The sequence below is a fragment of the Mobula birostris genome, chromosome 23, assembly GCF_030028105.1.
Source record: "Mobula birostris isolate sMobBir1 chromosome 23, sMobBir1.hap1, whole genome shotgun sequence".
Taxonomy (NCBI): domain Eukaryota; kingdom Metazoa; phylum Chordata; class Chondrichthyes; order Myliobatiformes; family Myliobatidae; genus Mobula; species Mobula birostris.
The window spans coordinates 30,874,418-30,895,237 of record NC_092392.1 but is presented as its reverse complement, the minus strand read 5'-3'; the positions used below and the strand labels follow the sequence as shown (position 1 = coordinate 30,895,237).

Sequence of the window (20,820 nt, the reverse complement as noted above, 5' to 3'; positions counted from 1 at the left end):
CAATAAGATTAAGAACACAACAATGATAAAAATCACAGCGTAAATATAAATACATAAGATAGCTTATATACACAGATTGATTGTATGTCCATAAGGTGATGCCCAGCTGTACATAAGATGAGTGATGGGAAATAAATTAGTGGTGGAGTTAGTGACTGAAGGCTGTATTGACTACAGTGCAGCGTTTAACACCATCGTTCCCACAGCCCTGATCAACAAGCTACAGAACCTGGACCTCTGTACCTCCCTCTGCAACTGGATCCTCAACTTCCTGACCAGAAGACCACAATCTGTGTGGATTGGTGATAATATATCCTCCTCACCGACGATTGATACTGGCACACCTCAGTGCGTGCTTAGCCCACTGCTCTACTCTCTCTATACCCACAACTGTGTGGCTCAAATACCATCTATAAATTTGCTGACGAATCAGCCATTGCTGGTAGGATCTCAGACAGAGATGAGAGGGTGCACAAAAGCGAGATGTACCAGTTAGTTGAATGGTGTCGGAGCACCAACCTGGCACTCAACGTCAGCAAGACCAAAGAGCTGATTGTGGATTTCAGAAAGGGTAAGATGAGGGAACACAAACCAATTCTCATAGAGGGATCAGAAATGGAGAGAGTGAGCAACTTCAAGTTTCTGGGTGTCAACATCTCTAAGGATCTAACCTGGATGCAACCTATCGACGTAGCTATAAAGAATGCCCTCTTCTGTTACTGTCAGGAAGGAGGCACACACTCAGCAATTCAGGAACAGCTTCTTCCCCTCTGCCATCCAATTTCTGAATGGACATTGAACCCATGAACACTAGCTCACTACTTTATTATTTCTGTTTTTGCACGTCTATTTTAAAATAACTATTTAGTATACATATATACTTACAGTAATTCATTTTTTCCTATATTTATCGTGTATTGCATTGTACTGCTGCTGCGAAGTTAACAAACTTCACAACATATGGAGGTTATATTAAACCTGATTCTGATTCTGTTGAACAGCCTTACTGCTGGGGGGAAATAACTGTTTTTGAGTCTGGTGGTCCTGGCATGGATGCTACGTGAGCCCTGATGGGAGTGGGACAAACAGTCCATGAGCAGGGTTGCTGAGATCCTTCATGATGTTACTGGCCCTCTTCTGAACCTTTCTGTATATATATGTGTCCTTGACTGCAGGAAGGCTGGTGCTGGTGATTCCTTGGACAGGTTTTGGCTATCCTGTTGTGAGCCTTCCTGTCCGCCACAGTGTCATTTTTGTACTACGCAGTTTCAAGTTCCTGGGTGTCAGGATCTCTGAGGACCTAACCTGGTCCCAACATATCGATGGAGTTATAAAGAAGGCAAGACAGCGACTATACTTTATTAAGAGTTTGAAGAGATTTGATATATCAACAAATACACTAAAAAACTTCTATAGATGTACTGTGGCGAGCATTCTGACAGACTGCATCACTGTCTGGTATGGAGGGGCTACTGCACAGGACCGAAAGAAGCTGCAGAGGGTTCCATCTTGGGTACTAGCCTACAAAGTACCTAAGACATCTTCAAGGAGTGGTGTCTCAGAAAGGCAGTGTCCATTATTAAGGACCTCCAGCACCCAGGGCATGCCCTTTTCTCACTGTTATCATCAGGTTGGAGGTACAGAAGCCTGAAGGCACACACTCAGCGATCCAGGAACAGCTTCTTCCCCTCTGCCATCCGATTCCTAAATGGACATTGATCCCTTGAACACTTCCTTACTTCTTTAATATATATTAGTTCTGCTTTAGTGCACGATTTTTAATCTATTCAATATACATATACTGTAAATTAATTAATGTATTTATTTATCATTATTATTTTATTTTACATATTTCTTCTTCTTCTTCTTCTTCTCCTATATTATGTATTGCATTGAACTGCTGCTGCTAAATTAACAAATTTCACGTCACATGCCGGTGATAACAAACCTGATTCTGATGCAGCTTGTTAGGATGCTCTCTACTGCGCATCTGTAGAATGATGTGAGTACAGATGTGCAAAGTCCAGCTCCCTTCAGCCTCCGCAGGAATTAGAGGTGTTGATGAGCTTTCTTGCCTGTATAGGAAAGGTTGTGTGTGATGTGTGCTCCCGGGAGTTTGAAACTGAGTACGGTTTCCGCTGCTGTGCTGCTGACGTAAAGGGGTGGGGAGTGAGTTTCTTGGAAGAAGGTGTCCCATTTTGCTTTGCCTTGGAGCTAAACCTAGCATTCCACAGATGGAACAGGAGCATCAAGTTAAGCAATCTTTACGTGCCAATTGCAAACCAATTTTCAGAATATTTAGTTTGTAGAGAAAACAAATAGCAAGAAATGATTCAATGAGAGCAGAATACGAATAGACATTGAGAAAAATATCAGGAATCAAAAGAATGAAATACACAATCCTATCTCGAGAATGTATGTGCAATGTGAGGCTTAGGCAAGGATGGTAAGGACCCAGGTGCTGGAGTATCCGAGACTAGAATCAAGACACGATTTAGAGACTGAGATGAGAACAGGGTTCTTGACTGGATGCTAGACGAGAACCTGATGAGACTAGACGAGAATCCAAATGAGACAGAAACCCTAAACACAATTGCAGACAGAACCAATGTTGAGCTGACGATCGAGCACCAAATCTGAGTTCAGTTTCTCTTTAAATATACAAATCTTGGGCACCAAAACGTGGCCACCAATTAGCAGATGGCACAGAATCTCTAAAGGGACCGCGCCAATATCCATACACTGGAGAATCAGAGTCTAAAACCCAGAAGCTAGTGCAGTTGGATATAACTGAGGCTAAAAAAAGACGAATTGTTTTAGCTGAAAGCACCCAGTATGAACATTCTGTTTATGACTTATTAAAGGCATTAATTAACTTGAAAGAAATTAACTGGCCTGCTGACAAAGCACGAGACAAAAGAGACTCAAATTAATTCAGTAAAATGCTTCTTACTAATTCGTCCCCAGAGTAATTCCTGCCAGCTTACACACCCTACACTCATCTTTGGAGCATCTGGATGCTAAACACACTTACGTCAGACTACAGCTCTGACTTCAGTGCCATAATTCCAGGAAAACTCATCACCTAATTCCAGACCCTGGGAATCAACACTACCCTCTGCAACTGTATCCTTGACTTCCTCATCAGCAGACCACAATCAGTAAGGATAGGCCATAACACCTCTGACATGATTATTTTAAACACTGGTGCTCCCCTAGTTTGCATCTTCAACCCTTTACTCTACTCCCTGTACACTCATGACTGCATAGCCAGATTCTGCTCTAACTTCATCTACAAATTTGCAGATGATACCACCTGCATGGCCTCGGTTGTAGCAAGGACTGGGCCTCAAGCCACAGTGTCGTCTGTTTGCCGAGAGAGGCACCCGAGTCAGTGTGGCATGGTGTCAGTGCTGCCCTCTGGTGTTCACTTGGCAGGAGACAAGCTGTGTTGTGTTTGACTGCAGACTGCTGCAACATTCATGGACTCAGGGACATGGAATATATTTTTTGTGCGACTGTATCTTAATGCAGTGGTCCCCAACCAACGGGCCGCAGACCGGTACCGGGCCGCAAAGCATGTGCTACTGGGCCGTGAGGAAACGATATGAGTCAGCTGCAGCTATTCTCATTCCCTGTCACGCACTGTTGAACTTGAACAGAGGGTTGCCAACTGTCCTGTATTTGCGGGGACATCCCGTATATTGGGCTAAATTGGTTTGTCCCGTATTTCCCCCACTAAGGTAGAGCGTTCCTATAAAACCTTTCGTGCTGAAATGGCGTGAGGTGAAGAAGCAATTACAGTTAATTTATATGGGAAAAATTTTTGAGCATTCCCAGACCCAAAAAATAACCTAACAAATCATACTAAATAACACATAAAACCAAAAATAAATAACACTAACATATAGTAAAAGCAGGAATGATATGATAAATACACAGCCTATATAAAGTAGAAATAATGTATGTACAGTATAGTTGGGAAGATGAAGGCCTTTGACAAGGTCCCGCATGGGAGGTTAGTTAGGAAAATTCAGTCGCTAGGTATACATGGAGAGGTGGTAAATTGGATTGAACATTGGCTTGATGGAAGAAGCCAGAGAGTGGTGGTAGAAAATTGCTTCTCTGAGTGGAGGCCTGTGACTAGTGGTGTGCCACAGGGATCAGTGCTGGGTCCATTGTTATTTGTCATCTATATCAATGATCTGAATGATAATGTGGTAAATTGGATCAGCAAGTTTGCAGATGATACAAAGATTGGAAGTGTAGTAGACAGTGAGGAAGGTTTTCAGAGCCTGCAGAGGGACTTGGACCAGCTGGAAAAATGGGCTGAAAAATGGCAGATGGAGTTTAATACTGACAAGTGTGAGGTATTGCACGTTGGAAGGACAAACCAAGGTAGAACATACAGGGTTAATGGTAAGGCACTGAGGAGTGCAGTGGAACAGAGGGATCTGGGAATACAGATACAAAATTCCCTAAAAGTGTCGTCACAGGTAGATAGGGTCGTAAAGAGAGCTTTTGGTACATTGGCCTTTATTAATCGAAGTATTGAGTATAAGAGCTGGAATGTTATGATGAGGTTGTATAAGGCATTGGTGAGGCCGAATCTGGAGTATTGTGTTCAGTTTTGGTCACCAAATTACAGGAAGGATATAAATAAGGTTGAAAGAGTGCAGAGAAGGTTTACAAGGATGTTGCCGGGACTTGAGAAACTCAGTTACAGAGAAAGGTTGAATAGGTTAGGACTTTATTCCCTGGAGCGTAGAAGAATGAGGGGAGATTTGATAAAGGTATATAAAATTATGATGGGTATAGATAGAGTGAATGCAAGCAGGCTTTTTCCACTGAGGCAAGGGGAGAAAAAAACCAGAGGACATGGGTTAAGGGTGAGGGGGGAAAAGTTTAAAGGGAACATTGGGGGGGCTTCTTCACACAGAGAGTGGTGGGAGTATGGAATGAGCTGCCAGACGAGGTGGTAAATGCGGGTTCTTTTTTAACATTTAAGAATAAATTGGACAGATGGATGGGAGGTGTATGGAGGGATATGGTCCATGTGCGGATCAGTGGGACTAGGCAGAAAATGGTTCGGCACAGCCAAGAAGGGCCAAAGGGCCTGTTTCTGTGCTGTAGTTTCTATGGTTCTATGGTTTTCTATGAAGGCAAAACTGATTTGTGGGGAAAAAATTGGCACGTACGCACATGCGCACATCACGCATGCGCACACATGTACCCGCGCAAGGTTTCATGGTGATGGTAGTCTTTCCTGGGGTAAAGTGTCCCAGGATTTGACTGCCACTTTTGTCCCTTATTTGGGAGTGAGAAAGTTGGCAACCCTAACTGTAAAAGACATGTTGAGGTGGGTTTAACCCTACTTGAACAGCCACCCCCCCCCCACTCCCCCGTTCAGCCGGTCCGCAAGAACATTGTCAATGTTAAACTGGCCCACGGTGCAAAAAAGTTTGGGGACCCCCGTTTTAATGCCATCTTATTTGTGTTATATGTGCCTTGTACTGTGTGTGACTGTTGGTACTATGTTTTGTACCTTGGCTCCAGAGTATCGCTGTTTCGTTTGGCTGTATTCATGGGCATTCATGTATGGTTGAATGACAATTAAACTTGAACTGAGTGGGACGTTTCTGAGATAACAATGAGTCAGAGTATAGATAAGAGATAGAGAGCTTAATGATATGTTGTCATGACGACAACCTTTCCCACAACATCAATAAAACAAAAGAGCTGCTCAGGAAAGGGGCAGGGCATGTGTCCCTGTATAGATCAGTGTTGTTGAGGTTGACAAGTTTAGAAGTTTCAAGTTCTCAGGTGTAAACATCACCAGTAACTGGAACTGGTTCAACTATGTAGATGTCGTGGCCACAGAAGCTCACCAGTGCCTCTACTTCCTCAGGAGGCTGAAGAAATTTAGCATGATCCCGTTGACTTTTACCAATTTATATCTGTGCTCCATAGAAAGCATCCTGTCTGAATGCATAATGACTTGGTACGGCAACTGCTCTGCGCGTGACCGCAGGACATCAGCACATCACAGGAAGCAGCCTCCCCTCCATGCACTCTGTCTATGCAGTATAGGCAAAGACTGCACCCACCCCAGACACTCTCTCTTCTTCCCTCTCCCATCAGGCAGAAGATACAAAACCTTGAAAGGATGAACAACCAGGCTCAAGGACAACTTCTATCCCACTGTTATCAGATTCCTAAATAGACCTCTTCAAGTTCGGGTTCAACTTTAATTGTCATCGAACCCTACATGAATACAGCCAGATGAAACTTGTATAATAAGACGAACCCTTGATATCACAATCTACCTCATTTTCCTCCCCTGCACTTTCTCAGTAGTCTTCACTTTTTATTCTGCATTGTTATTTTTTTACCTTATTCTAGCTCAATGCAGTGTGTAATCAGAGTTCCAAACAGAGAGAGAGAGATACAGCCATTGCAGACATAGTGATTAAAGATAGCAAGCCAGATACCAAATTTGGAAAACGACAGATTTAAAAACCACACAGAAAAGCATGTAGGAACTAGCAATACAATTTCCGTAGCCTGCTCTCTCATTCTGGTGATCTGTACCTCGTCCATGATCTCGGTTTCCTTTTACAGTGCCTTGAACAAGTATTCAGCTTCTGCAACTAAATTCACATTTTACTGTGTCATTTTCTAAATTTGAAATATGTTGACTTTTGAGCTTATCTACAAAACACTGTGCATCATGTAAAATCAAAAGAGAAGTTCCAAAATCTGGCAACAATTTACGAAAAATAAAAAACCAAAATTGTGTGACTGGAAAAAGTATTTGTCCCCTTCGTTACTGCTACGCTAACTTTCCTCAGGTGCAATACTGCATATCACTTTTCCAACTCACCCAGTTTATTGAAGTAGAAAATTAGAGGACCGCCTAAATAGATACACACTCTCCCTGTTTGGTCCAACAGTATGGTAGATTTTCAACAGACCAAACCAGAACAAGGTCAAAAGAGTATTCAAGACAAGTCAGAGAAATGATAATAGAGAAGCACAAATCAGGGGAAGGGTACAAAATCATCTCAAAGGTACCAAATAGACCTCAGAGCTCAGTGCAGTCTATCATGAAAAGGTGGAAAAAATATGAACCCACAGCCACACTGCCCCTCTGAACTTAGTTGCAGGAGGAGGATGCTAGTTGAAAGGGAGGCTGCTGTGATATCACTCTGAGTGACGTGCAGAAGTCAGTGGTTGCAAAAGGAGATGATGCTCATGCCTCCACAATCTCAAAGGCCTTGCACCAAAAGGGTATTTATGGCAGAGTGGCAAGGATGAAGCCCTGGCTAAAAGAAAAGCATATCCTTGCCTGTAAAGGCTTTGCAAAGCATCACTCAGAAGATACTGTAATGATGAGAAAAAAAGGTCTTGTGGTCAGATGAGACTGAAGTGGAACTTTTTGGCCTCAACACTAAGCGGTACGTGTAGTGTAAATCTAATTCTGCACCTTTCAGCAGGACAATGACCCAATGCACACTGCCAGGGAGCAACAGAATTGCTTCAAATGAAGAAACTTGATGTCCTTGAGTGGCCTAGTCAGAGTCCTGACCTTAAACCAATCGATTATCTCCAGCAAGACCTCCAGATTGCTGTCTATTGCCGCTCCCCAACTAACCTGGGACAGCTGGGGCAATATTGCAAGGAGGAATGGGCAAATCTTGCCCCGTCACATTGTGCAAAGCTAATAGAGATGCATTTAAAAAGACTACAGCCTGTAATAACTGCGAGAGCTGGTTCAACTAAGTGCTGAGCAAAAAGGGTGAAACTTCTAAAGTGCTGACATTTCAGCTTTTGAATTTTTAGTTTTCATGTCTTACAATTTTCCCTCTTTTTTGGGCTCTACTGTGAAAAAAAGGAACATGTGATTCACAAATAAAAATTCTCAGTTAAATTGATCAAAATCGCTGGTTGTAATACTCAATTATGAGAACAAAGGGTTGGGGGCTGAATACTTTTACATGGCACTATATGTCCTTGTTGTCCAAAATTTATCAATGCCAGCCTAGAATGACTAACAATCAACAAGTATCTAGATACAGAGATTCAAACTTGAACAACCCCCTGGATCATAACCTTTCTCTCAACTCGGTCCTTCTCTATTCCCCCAACATTCAGAGACTACATTAAACTCTTCACCTTGACACTGCATCTTTTCAACATGGACCCTACGTCACCTCATCGTTCTAAATTCCAGAGAACTTAGTAAATGCAAGTTAATCTTCTTCAAAGTCAGCTAGATTCTTCTGAACTACAGTATTTTCTAAACTGCTCACTGCCTCAACAGCTTTGCTGATTTAAATCAGATATCAAGCTTACCTTTAACTCGCAGTCTTCGTTGATTGCCAAATTCCCGGGTTTAAGATCCTAATAACAGAACAATTATACACACTCAAGTTAGTTCAGGGAGTCAGATCTTTCCTGGGATGTAGATTTTCAACCAGAAGTAGGCTTTGGGCCTACTCCAGCTGCTCTGGGGATTCGGATCTATGGACTCAAATTAGTTCTGAATGTCTTTGCTTGCTTTTACTGTTTGTGCAATTTGTGTTTTGTTTTCTCTCTCTGCGCATTGGGTGTTTGCCTTTTTTTAAAATTGGGTCCTTTCAGGTTTCTTGCTTTGTGGCTGCCTGTAAGCAGACAAATCTCAAAGTTGTATAAATTCATGATGCCGGAAATATAAGCAACACACACAAAATGCTAGAGGAACTCAGCAGGTCAGGCAGCATCTATGGAGAGGAATAAACAGTTGACATTTTGGGCAGAGACTCTTAGCTCTCTAGGCAGTGCACTCTTCTCATAATCATGGAGATAATGGCTCAAACTCCACTTCAGAGGTGAGCACAAATATTTAATGACATCTTATTTCAGTAGAGAGGGAGTCTTTTGCTATTGGAATGACGTCTTCTGTGCGAGATGCAAAGGGAAAACCCAGTCTACTCCCTCAAATGGGCATTAAAAATCCCACAGCATTAGTTCCAAAACAGGTGAAATATACCTGAGGCCTGGCTAATACTTATTCCTCAATCAACATTTGCAAAGATAGATTACTTTGAGCACCATATTGAAAAATGTGTAGGATTTTTACAACGAGGTCCAGATTAAAGATCTGGAACAGTTTTGAGGGCTATTCCAATAACTACACATAACCAGAAACTGACATTTTGAGTCAGGTATTTTAAAACAAGTATACTATAGACTATTAACTGCTTGGTTTCTGTTCAGATTGTTCTCAAATAACAAGTTTCAAATAGTTTCATTGTTTCAGATGCAAGAATGATGGCTGGTACTTTTATGTGTTTGGCAATATTAATTTTTGGCAACCATTTTCCTAGATGTAAAAACCCACAGTTTTTAATTTAGTCAGCATCTCATTACTGATAATATTATCTCTTATCTCTTCCCTTCACCAACCCCTGATGCCATTCCTTCTTCCCTTTCTCCTATGGTCCACTCTCCTCTCCTATCAGATTCCTTCCACTCCAGCTCTTTACCTTTCCCACCCACCTGGCTTCACCGATCACCATCCAGCCAACCTCCTCCCCCTCCCCTCATCTTTTTATTCTGGCGTCCTCCCCCTTTCTCTCAGTCCTGAAGAGAGGTCTCGGCCAAAAACGTCGACTGTTTATTCATTTCCATGGATGTGGCCTGACCTGCTCAGTTCCTCCAGCATCTTGTGTGTGTCACTCTGGATTTCCAGCATCTGCAGAATCTCTTATTTTTAATACCAAAGCAAACATGACAACGGAACAACTTTCAGGCAGGTGCTGATTGGCCATTCTGTCCAACAAAAATAGGAGCTTTAGATCTTTATGAAACACTTGGCCCTTATCATCACATTGGAGGCCCTGTGGTGTGCCAACAAAAGACCACACTGCTGGGTGGGCTTTATATCTTGGAGAATGGCTGTAGTGAATGAGGTGGTGCTGCTGCCTCCGAAGCCCCCTTGAAAGTGATCTTCCTTGGCACCTCTGGATGCAACACTGCTGGTAACAATTACAACGAATCTAGCAAATGTCAAACTTTACTGACATTGAGTAAAATTTCCCTGGGCTCATTTAATGTGAGTCCATTTAATCCAGATTAAAACAAATTGCTCTTCTGTCAATTTCCATCTTTAATATCTTTATTTTTCCCTTTCGGGATTCTTTTGAAGACCCTGACCTGGAGTTACATGCTGACTTCGGTTCTTTGTGGGAATGGGACCCAGGCACCTTTCTGAAGTTATGTCCCTGATAGTGGGTCGGCTGGCACTGGTGATGCATTGGGCAGCTTTGACTACCCTGTTGTGGAGCCTTTCTCTCCGCTGCAGTGCAGTTTCCATACCAAGCTGTGATTCAGCTTGTTAGGATACTCTCAACTGTGCATCGGTAGAATGATGTGAGTATAGATGTGCAAGTTCCAACACTCTTCATCCTCCTCAGAAGGTAAAAGCATCCCTGCGTTTTCTTGACTGTAAATTCTAAACTAGCAATAAGCCACAGTGTGAAAGACACTACTAAATTTATGAAACTTATTAGCTAAAACTATCTTTGGGAACTTTACTTTCTTTATATTTGATATATTTTGTGGAAAGAATTTACACATTAGATCAGCTAACAGAATGCAGTTCTATGGCTCCTGCACATAACTGGGACATGTCTGAGATATGGACTTTCGTTAGTGTGCGATTCAGTAAATGGTAAGTTTTCCCCGCAACTCATTAGGGCTCCAGTGGTGCTTTGGAGAACCTGAGAGAAGGAGCTTAACTCTTTATGCTCACATATTGCAAAGTTTGTAACGCAACCCAGATTGTCAGACTTGTAGCAGTGATCTAGTGATCTTGTGTATTTTACCAAACATGATACTTAGACAAGTTTCATTACTTCAAATGTTCATTTAATCTCAGAGAATGTATACAGGATACAACCTGAAATTCGTACTCTTCACAGACATCCACGAAACAAGAGACCCCATAGAATGAATGACAGAAACATCAAAGCCCTGAAGCCTCCTCCCCCCACCCTTCACACATTACTTGCTGTAATGTATGTATAAAGATATACAATTATGACCAACGAACTCACTCTGTTATATCAGAACATGAAATACGACAGAATGGCTTACCCTGTGGATGATCCCGGCAGAGTGGATGTACTGTTAAAAAAAAAGTGTACTTTAAAATAAAGAAAAGACACATTTATTCCAATTAGAGACTTTGTCTTTTCTGAAATAAGTAATCAGTGTTTACTAAAACTGATTCACGTACCTTAATTTACCAAGATTTTATATATTTTGTAGACGGAATTCATTTTACACATTAGCTCATCTAACACGTTCATTAGAACTTATGACTTAAGAATTTGTGAGGGAGCTGCAAACTAATGCATTATTTTCAAATGTATTGTATATATTGTATAGGTTGTTATAGTCAGGGGTGGTAATGGGGACAAGCTCCCACCACTTATTAGATGCTTCCAATGATGTGCGTGTCAAATAGTCTCTGACGACCAAGTCCAGCACCTGGCCTTCATGCGTGGTTTAGCCACTAAGTCTGGCAGAACCATTTCTACTGACAGGGGAAGGGACAACAGAAGGATACCGGTGCCTTAAAACCAGTGGCTTTGGGCAGGTGGGGCTCATCAGCTGTGGTTGGCAGCTCATCTAGGAGAAGGAAAACTCTGATTTCAAACCTCCGCTGCCTTGTGACTATACCCACTCACTGAGAAGGCTTCAGGAGTAAACCCCAAGGGATAAATCTGGAGCTGGAATATCTAAGGTAGTCCTATGTTGAGTTCAACGCTGACTGGCAACATCTGCGATTCTGCTGATGGCAAACTGTATTGGTCTCTGCCGTTCCTTTGGGCCCATCAGCTGTGTGGAGAGGGGGAGCCGACTACATGGGTAACAGCTTACTCTCCATATCGCACTGCCCTGGCTTGCATATCTGAACAACTAGGATGCAACATCCATAGTTGAACGTGACCAATGGAGGCCTACAAGTTCAAAGTATCTTTAGGAAATGTTCTAATTCTTGATAAGAGACTATTTATATTTGATAACAATTCCCAGCCACAGTAATGTAAAGCCACAAAACAATATGGCAGGAATTACAGAGGGAAAAATTAGCATCATATTAGAATGTGAAAAGCCTGGGGATTTCCAGGTTTAATTAGATGGGCAGAAAGTCTGCTTGCCTCTTATCTGAACATGTACCCACTTTTTAGACAGTAGAACAACTCACTGTGCAAGAAACTTTCTGATCCATTAAGCCAGTGGCTTCAGGAGGCAGACTTTGCAATGGTGGATGGACATGAAAGTGCAAAGGCAATAGAGTCAAAGAGTTTTACAGCTTGGAAACAGACCCTTCAGCTCACCATCTGCCTATACCAACCATCATCTAACAAACTCTCAGATAAGGGTGCCTTACATAGGAAAAGATGTGCTAGCATTAGAGAGGGTTCAGAGGTGATTCATGAGGATGAATCCAGCAATGAAAAGGTTAATGTATGAGCAGTGTTTAATGGCCCTGGGCCAGAACTTGCTGGAGTTTAGAAGAATGAGGGGGAATCTCATTGAATCCTACCAAATATTGAAACGTCTGGTTAAAGTGGATGTGGGAAGATGTTTCCTATAGTGGGGGGAAGTCTCGGGCCAAAGGGCACAGCCTCAGTCTATAGAGATTTCCCTTTAGAACAGAGGTGATGAGGAATCTCTTTAGCCAGAGGATAGTGAATCTATGAGATTTATTGCCCCAGACGACTGTGGAAGCCAAGCCATTGATTATATTTAAAGGTTCAAAGGTTCATTTTACTATCTAAGTATGCATGCAGAATACATCTCTGAGATTCGTCTTCTCCAGATGAAATACCAAAAAGCCATGGATGTCTACTTGCAAACCCCAAACACCCAACCCCCAAGCACAAAAACTAACATATCGCCCACAATGACAAAAAACAGCAAAAACATCAAACTCCCAACCCCTCCCAGCGCACAAAAAAACGAACAGATCGCCCACAAGGAAAAAACACCGAGAAGAACATCAGGACCCAAATCCCCCAACTCCTCCCTCGCACAAAAACTAACATATCACCCACCCAGAAAATGTCAACAAGGGCATCAGACCCCCAAATCGGAGGGTCACAGGTTCTTGATTAGTCAGGGAGATGGCAGGAAAATGGGATTGAGAGGGATAAAGAATTATCCATGATAGAATAATAGAATAGTGGAAGACTCGATGGACTGAATGGCCTATGTTGCTCCTGTGTCTTATAGTCATATGGCCTTATCATGCCTATCTATACTAATCACATTTGCTTGCTTACCCTTCTATGCTTTGCTCATTCAAATACCTGTCAAGGTGCATCTTAAAAGTTGTTACTGTTCCTGCCCTCATCGCTGCCTCTGGTGGTTCATTCCAGATTGTTGTGTGAAAGAATGTTACCACTTAGATCCTGTTTACACCTCCTCCCTCTCACCTTAAACCTATGATCTCCAGGTTTAAAACACCCCTACCATGGGAAACAGACTGTAGATATCCATCATGTCGATTTTAATAGTATTAAGTACCTCTATCATGTCACTGTGCCCTAGAAAAAACAGACCCAGCCTATCAAATTTCTCTTGGTAGATCAAGTTCTCCAATCCAGGCAACATCCTTGTCAATTTTTTCTGCTCCCTTTCTAGCTGAATCAAAGTTCAAAAGTTCACAGTAAATTTATTAATGAAGTACATATATGTCACCACAATAAACACTGAGATTTATCTTCTTGTAGGTATACTCAAAAATCCATGCAATAATAACCATAACAGAATCAAGGAAAGACCACACCAACTTGGGTGTTTTACCAGTGTGCAAAAAACAACAAATTATGCAAATACTAAAAAAAATAATGAATAAATAAGCAATAAGTATCGAGGACATGAGATGACAAGTACTTGAAAGTGAGCGCATAGGTTGTGGAAACATCTCAATGATGGGGGCAAGTGAAGATATGCGGAGTTATCGCCTTTGGTTTAAGAGTCTGATTGCTGAGAGGTAAAAACTGTTCCTGAACCTGGTGGTATGGGTTCTGAAACTCACTCTCTGCTCCACATTGATGAATACAGTACTGTGCAAAAGTTTTAGGCACCCTAGCTTTTTATATGTGCCTAAGACTTTTGCACTGTACTATAGATTGATTGTATATCCATGAAGTGACACTGTGTTGTACTTAAAATGACTGACAGGAAATAATAAAGTAGTGGTGAAATTAGTGGGTGGGCTTTCAAGAGAAGTTTATTAAAGTAATTCAGACTCTATATGACAGCCCTACAGCCCGAATTAAGATAAATGGGGACCTCTCTGACTCCTTCATCTTAGAGAGAGGCACTAGACAGGGATGCCCAATTTCTCCTCTCCTTTTTGCGCTATATATTGAACCGCTTGCCCAACTAATAAGACAGAGCGAAATTGTAAAAGGTATCAAGGTGGCAGGGATTCAACAGAAAGTGGCGTTATTCGCAGATGATGTTTTGATCTATCTGAGTGAACCAGAAAAATCATTTATAGGATTGTTTACACTGTTGGATGACTTTGGGAAAATATCAGGTTATAAAATAAATGTAAAGAAAACGCAGGTTATGTCCCTAAATTATACACCATCCAAAAAATTGCAGGATACATACGATCTTAAGTGGGAAGCTAAATCATTAAAATATTTAGGAATAACCCTGCCAAAGGATCTTTCAACACTGTCACAGGTAAATTATGGGCCATTAATCTCAGAGATAAAAGCAGATATGCATAGATGGAATCTTATCCCCTTTTTAAGTTTAAATACTATAAAAATGAATATTCTTCCTCGGTTATTGTATCTTTTCCGTACTTTACCGGTGGAGGTGGATGATAATCAATTCAGGGAATGGGACAAATGGATTTCCCGCTTCATTTGGCAAGGAAAGAAACCTAGAATTCGATATAACACCTTACAGTTAGGGAAGGAAGGAGGAGGTATGGTTCTTCCTTGCCTGAGAAATTATTTTTATGCCTCACAGATAACCCTTCTGTTATATTGGTGTAATAGGGAATATAAGGCTAGATGGAAGGAAATAGAATTTGGATTAGTTGACAGTTTTCCTCTACAGGCCTCAATAGCTGACAAAGGATTGATGGCCCAGTTGGAAAAATTTAAAAACAGTTGGATAAATCTTACATTAAAAGTATGGCAGAAGGTGGTTAATTCATGTGGAATTAATAACATGTTAAAACTCTTTAGATGGTGTGCATATGATACCGAATTCCTTCCCAACAGAGGAGATAAAAGATTTGAGCTATGGATAAAGAAAGGTCTTACAACCTACCTCTCATTTATAGATAAAAAAGTATTACAAAGTTTCCAAATCCTGCAGGACAAACATGGCCTAGAACATAATGACTTTTTTAGGTACCTTCAAGTACGAAACTATGTTAACCAGATACAGACCTATCAACAGTAGAATTAGAATTTTTCAAGATTCTGAATTCGGCTTGCAGTTCAATACCTAGTAAATCAGTTTCTCGATTATATAATGCACTCTCCCATGCTAAAAATGTAAATACACTGTATATTAAAGAGAAGTGGGAGAAAGAAGCGGGGTTGGTACTTTCAGAGGAGGCTTGGGAGAAAATCTGCAGCTTTCAATGGTCCTCGACTAATTCTTTGACTTGGAGAGAACATTGTTGGAAAAACATTATAAGATACTTCAAGACCCCATATCAGGAAAAATAAAAAAAGATACAAATGTGATGTGTTGGAGAAGGTGCGGCTCCAAGGAGGCAAATCATTTTCATATTTTCTGGGATTGCCCTAAATTAAGTCTATATTGGGAAGGTATTCATAGAACATTAGTTAAGGTACTTAGGTCCCAGATACCTCTGAACTTTGAGACGCTCTATTTGGGGCATGTATTGTTTCTTGAACAGAAGGAAGATATAAAGTTGCTGCAGGCCCTCTTAGCAGCAAGTAAGAAATCAATCACTAGAAAATGGCTAAATCCAATACCACCTACATTAGAAGATTGGTACGAAATTATCTTGGAAATATTTAAAATGGAAAAGTTGACTTACTCCCTGAGAATTCAAAAAGAAAAATTTTATCAAATCTGGAATAAATGGATTGAATATATAACCCCAATGCGAGCAGACTTTAGATGACTCTCCTAATGATTTATACTGATCTTCTCATCAACACAGTAATATTGCTAACGTAAGCACCCCTAGTCTAAATGTTTTTTTTGTTTTCTTTTGGAAAATAGAGAATTAACACTAGTAAAGGGAAGGATTTGGGAAAGGGATAAAAAAATGAAAAAATTAAGTAAATAAGTACATAGGGATTGGATAATTATGTCTGCGGGCAGGAGCAAGCATGAACAAATTAGGATATAAACACCGACAATGGTTGTTACATAGGCTTATATACAACATTTTGGACCAGTGGAAATGGTCCAGAAGGATTATATGGAAACTATTATTACCATTTTTCTTAACAACTAATACCATTACTTAGCCTAATAGGTTAGATTTACCACAGTACATAATTATCTATTTAAATGTTTATTTTCCTTTTATATCATCTCAATGTGTACTTAAGAATGTATAAATAATTGTAGTTTTATACATATAAAAAAATGGAAAAGGTTATATGTGTGAAAAAAGTATATGATATTTGTGAATTCCTTATCCAAATAAAAGTAAAATTAAAAAAAAAAGGGAAATTAGTGGGTGGAGGTGTTGATCAGTCTTACTGCTTGGGTTAAAGCAGCTGTTTTTGAGTCTGATGGTCCTGGTGTGGATGCTACGTAGCTGCCCCCGGACAGCAGTGGCACAAACAGTCCATGAGTGGGTTGGGTGAGATCCATCATGATGTCTACATATGTCCTTGATAGCGGTTAGGCTGGTGCTGGTATTGTGTTATAAAATAAAATTTGACACAACGCCAAGAGAAGGAAGCAGAGAAATTTAGGTAAGAAATGCTATTGGTGTGCTTCGCAGCAGAAGGCATTGCTACCAGGATGGGGGGGGGGGGGGTTAAAATCAATTTTTTTAAGGTGCTAGGTCTGGAAGAACACAGTTCATATGGAAGATTGCAAGCGACTATCACAATACAGATTCTGAGCACAAGGATGGGAGTATTTAAATTAAAGTGCAACACACACAAAATGCTGGAAGAACTCAGCAGATCAGGCATCCTCTATGGAAATGAATAAACGTCACCGAAAGGAAGGGGAAGACGTCAGGCGGAGGGAGAGGAAGGAGGAGAAGCTGGGAGGTGTCAGGTGAAGCAAGGTGTGCGGGAAAAGTAAAAGGCTGGAGAAGAATTAAATTGGGGTGTTGTTTTGCTGTAATTAAACACATTCTGAAGTCCTTCTGTTCTAGGCACTGCTATGGTTGATTCAAGACCCTGCTCAGGGTAATAAATACTTTGTCCACTCATTCCTAGAACACTAAACAAATCAGATTTATTCTGACACATGCTTTTTGCTGATTACTCTTTAATTGTATCTTGTTGAAAAAGGAAAACTTCACATGATTCAAACTACCAAGTCATTTGGTAAAGTACTAGAACCAGACCATTAGATGATAATTACTGTGCCAACCAACTATCTACATTACTGTGCAAAAGTCTTAGGCACATATATATAGCTGGGGTGCCTAACATTTTTCCCCAGTACTGTAGTAATTTTGTGTATTGCACTATTCTACTACCACAATGAAAAAGACAAATTTCATGACATATGTGAGTGATGATAAACCTGATTCTGATATGGGTTAGGGGTTTCTATTGCGGGCTGAGGGTGGGGAGGGAGGAGAGACATTCTGTAATGATCAATAAATGAATTGTTTGGGATCAAATGACCTTACCTGGTGTCTCAGGGCTCGGTGTGTCTGCACCTGTGGGGGGGGGGGGGTGTCTAGCCATCCCCCCCGGCACTTCTTCTCTGCCAACAATCCCATGTCCTCCCTCACCATTCCCAACATGCTTTGCTCCCACCAGATTTACAAACTCACTCTCATTGATAAATACAGGACTGTGAAAAAACCTTAAGCACCTAAGCTATGTATATGTGTGTGTATAGTGTATATATATGTGTGTGTGTGTGTGTGTGTGTGTGTGTGTGTAGTGTATATATATATGTGTGTGTGTATAGTGTATATATATATGTGTGTGTGTGTGTATATATATGTGTGTGTGTGTGTGTGTATATATATGTGTGTGTGTGTATAGTGTATATATATGTGTGTGTGTGTGTGTAGTGTATATGTGTGTGTGTAGTGTATATATATGTGTGTGTGTGTATAGTGTATATATATGTGTGTGTGTATATATATAGTGTATATATGTGTGTGTAGTGCATATATGTGTGTGTGTGTATATATATGTGTGTGTGTGTGTGTGTATATATATGTGTGTGTGTGTATAGTGTATATATATGTGTGTGTGTGTGTGTAGTGTATATGTGTGTGTGTAGTGTATATATATGTGTGTGTGTGTATAGTGTATATATATGTGTGTGTGTATATATATAGTGTATATATGTGTGTGTAGTGCATATATGTGTGTGTGTGTATATATGTGTGTGTGTATAGTGTATATATATGTGTGTGTGTGTATAGTGTATAAATATATATATGTGTGTGTGTATAGTATATATATATATGTTTGTGTGTGTATAGTGTATATATATGTGTGTGTGTATATATAGTGTATATATAAGTGTGTGTGTATAGTGTATATATATATGTGTGTGTGTGTGTGTGTGTGTCTAAGGCATTTTGCACTGTACTGAAGATATACTGAGTACTTTAAACTAATCATTTTAAAACAAATTACAAATTACTCTTACATTTATGTAGTTAGAATGATAAAGGTGGAAACTGACCTTTAGGCCTTTTAAGACTTGGTATACCAGAAACTGAATCCGATCTTCAGTCAGTCTCTCATGTTTCATTAGTTTGCTGAGGTCTGTTCCCATAAACGGCATGACCAAGTATCTGCCAAGCAAAGTAAAATTATAAACGTAGCATCAATATAAAACAGTGTAGGAGCCATGTGTCTATTTTCTGTCCTTCTCTATCGTATTTTGTGTTGCATGTTTATCATGGGTAATTTGTCTCGTGTGTTGGGGCCTGATGGAAGCGAATTAGCATAGTTACACACCCAAAAACCCATGAACACTACCTCACTACATTTCCCATTTATATTTTTTGCACTCCTTATTTAATTTAACTATTTAATATTAATATACTTACTGTAATTCACATTTTATTATTATTATGTACCACATTGTTCTGCTGCTGCATAGACAACAAATTTCATGATACATGCCGGTGATATTAAACCTGATTCTGATTCATGCTTTGTTTCTAGTTCAGTTTAGTCAAGTTGAGAATGAGAGCCAGGGACAATATATTTTGCTGAGTGCTATTTTTAGCTTGAGACCACTATTAAGAATGTTAATTTCTCTATTATGCTAATGCTTAAGATTGCTAACTTTGTTCTTTGATCACTTAGTACCATTATATTGTTATAAGATTTTCACCTTTGTTGGTTTCTTAATAACAAATCCAACGTACTTTCTTCAACTTTGGAACTTTGTTATTGTGGAAGGTGCGTCATACAGTGTCAACTCCCATGTTTAGTCTTTGAGCGGTTTCAATTAACTGCAACAAATAGGTCAGGGGTTCCTGTACCCAACCACTGTCAGGTTTTGAGTATCAATATCTGAGGAGATCAAGGGGTCTTTTCTCCCCGAGCCATGTCCCAGTCCAGCGGTTCCCAACCAAGGGTCCACTGAACCCTTGTTTAATGGCAGGTAGGGGTCCATCGCATAAAAATGGTTGAGAACCTCTGTCCTAGTCGCAGCACGGGATAAATTAAGTAGTTGCTTTAGACTGGGAGACTTTAGGTGTAAAAGAAACTTCTAAAAATGGAGCTAATGTGCAAGAAATTGATGTGAAATTTCTAAACATGTCATATCAATTCTATTTTTTCAAAGCTTTCTAATTCAGAGTTCAATACAGATTCATTGTTTGTGAGTCAATTTTTGATGGATCAAACTTTCATTTTATTAATTTATGGCCAGCATATTTACTTGACAGAAAATAACTTGTTTTGTTTTAATAATATTATTGTATCTCACAGGATAAAATTTGATAAGAATGTTAACTTTACAGTTGAGGGTAATTTTGCATTAAACAGAATCAAGCCCAATGTGTAAAACACTCGTACAGGATGCAATAATCAATAGATAATCTAATGATTCTGGTATTTATCCAGATCATAAGACCATAAGACATACAGTACTGTGCAAAAGTCTTAGGCACATATATCTAGCCAGGGTGTCGAATACGTTTGCACAGTACTGTAGTAATTTTATGCATTGCACTGTACTGCTGCCGCAAAAATAAACAATGACATGTGAGTAATGATAAACCTGATTCTGATATGGGTCTCTATTGTGGACTGGGAGTGGGAAGGGGGCAGGGAATCATGGTTGGGAAAAGGGGAAGGGAGAGGCAAGGATGCGGGAAGAACCAGCAAGATATTCTGTAATGATCAATAAACCAATTGTTTGGAATCAAATGATCTTGCTAGGTGTCCCAGGGCTGGGTGCGTCTGCACCTGTGCCTGGCACTCCTTCTCTGCCACCTGTCCCACACCCCTCCTGTGATGTTCCACCTTTGCCTCTTCCAATATCTGTTGCTCCCGGCAGATAGTCGGCGGGAGGAGAAGATGGCGGCGCAACCATTTAAGGCCAGCCCAGTAATGTTCCCTCTCATTTTTTTAT

At 40.4% G+C, this 20,820-nt stretch overlaps 1 protein-coding gene across 1 annotated transcript in view; it reads right to left on the bottom strand.

Annotated features, from left to right (window-relative positions):
- mapk12a (mitogen-activated protein kinase 12a) overlaps positions 1–20,820 on the bottom strand; it is a 109,731-nt gene that overhangs the window by 27,935 nt on the left and 60,976 nt on the right. Inside the window, exons 4-6 of the mRNA XM_072240960.1 lie at positions 18,913–19,024; positions 11,140–11,169; positions 8,356–8,403 (exon numbers count right to left, since the gene is read on the bottom strand). Coding sequence (XP_072097061.1) covers positions 8,356–8,403; positions 11,140–11,169; positions 18,913–19,024 — 190 coding nt within the window. The remainder of the gene's footprint in view (positions 1–8,355; positions 8,404–11,139; positions 11,170–18,912; positions 19,025–20,820) is intronic.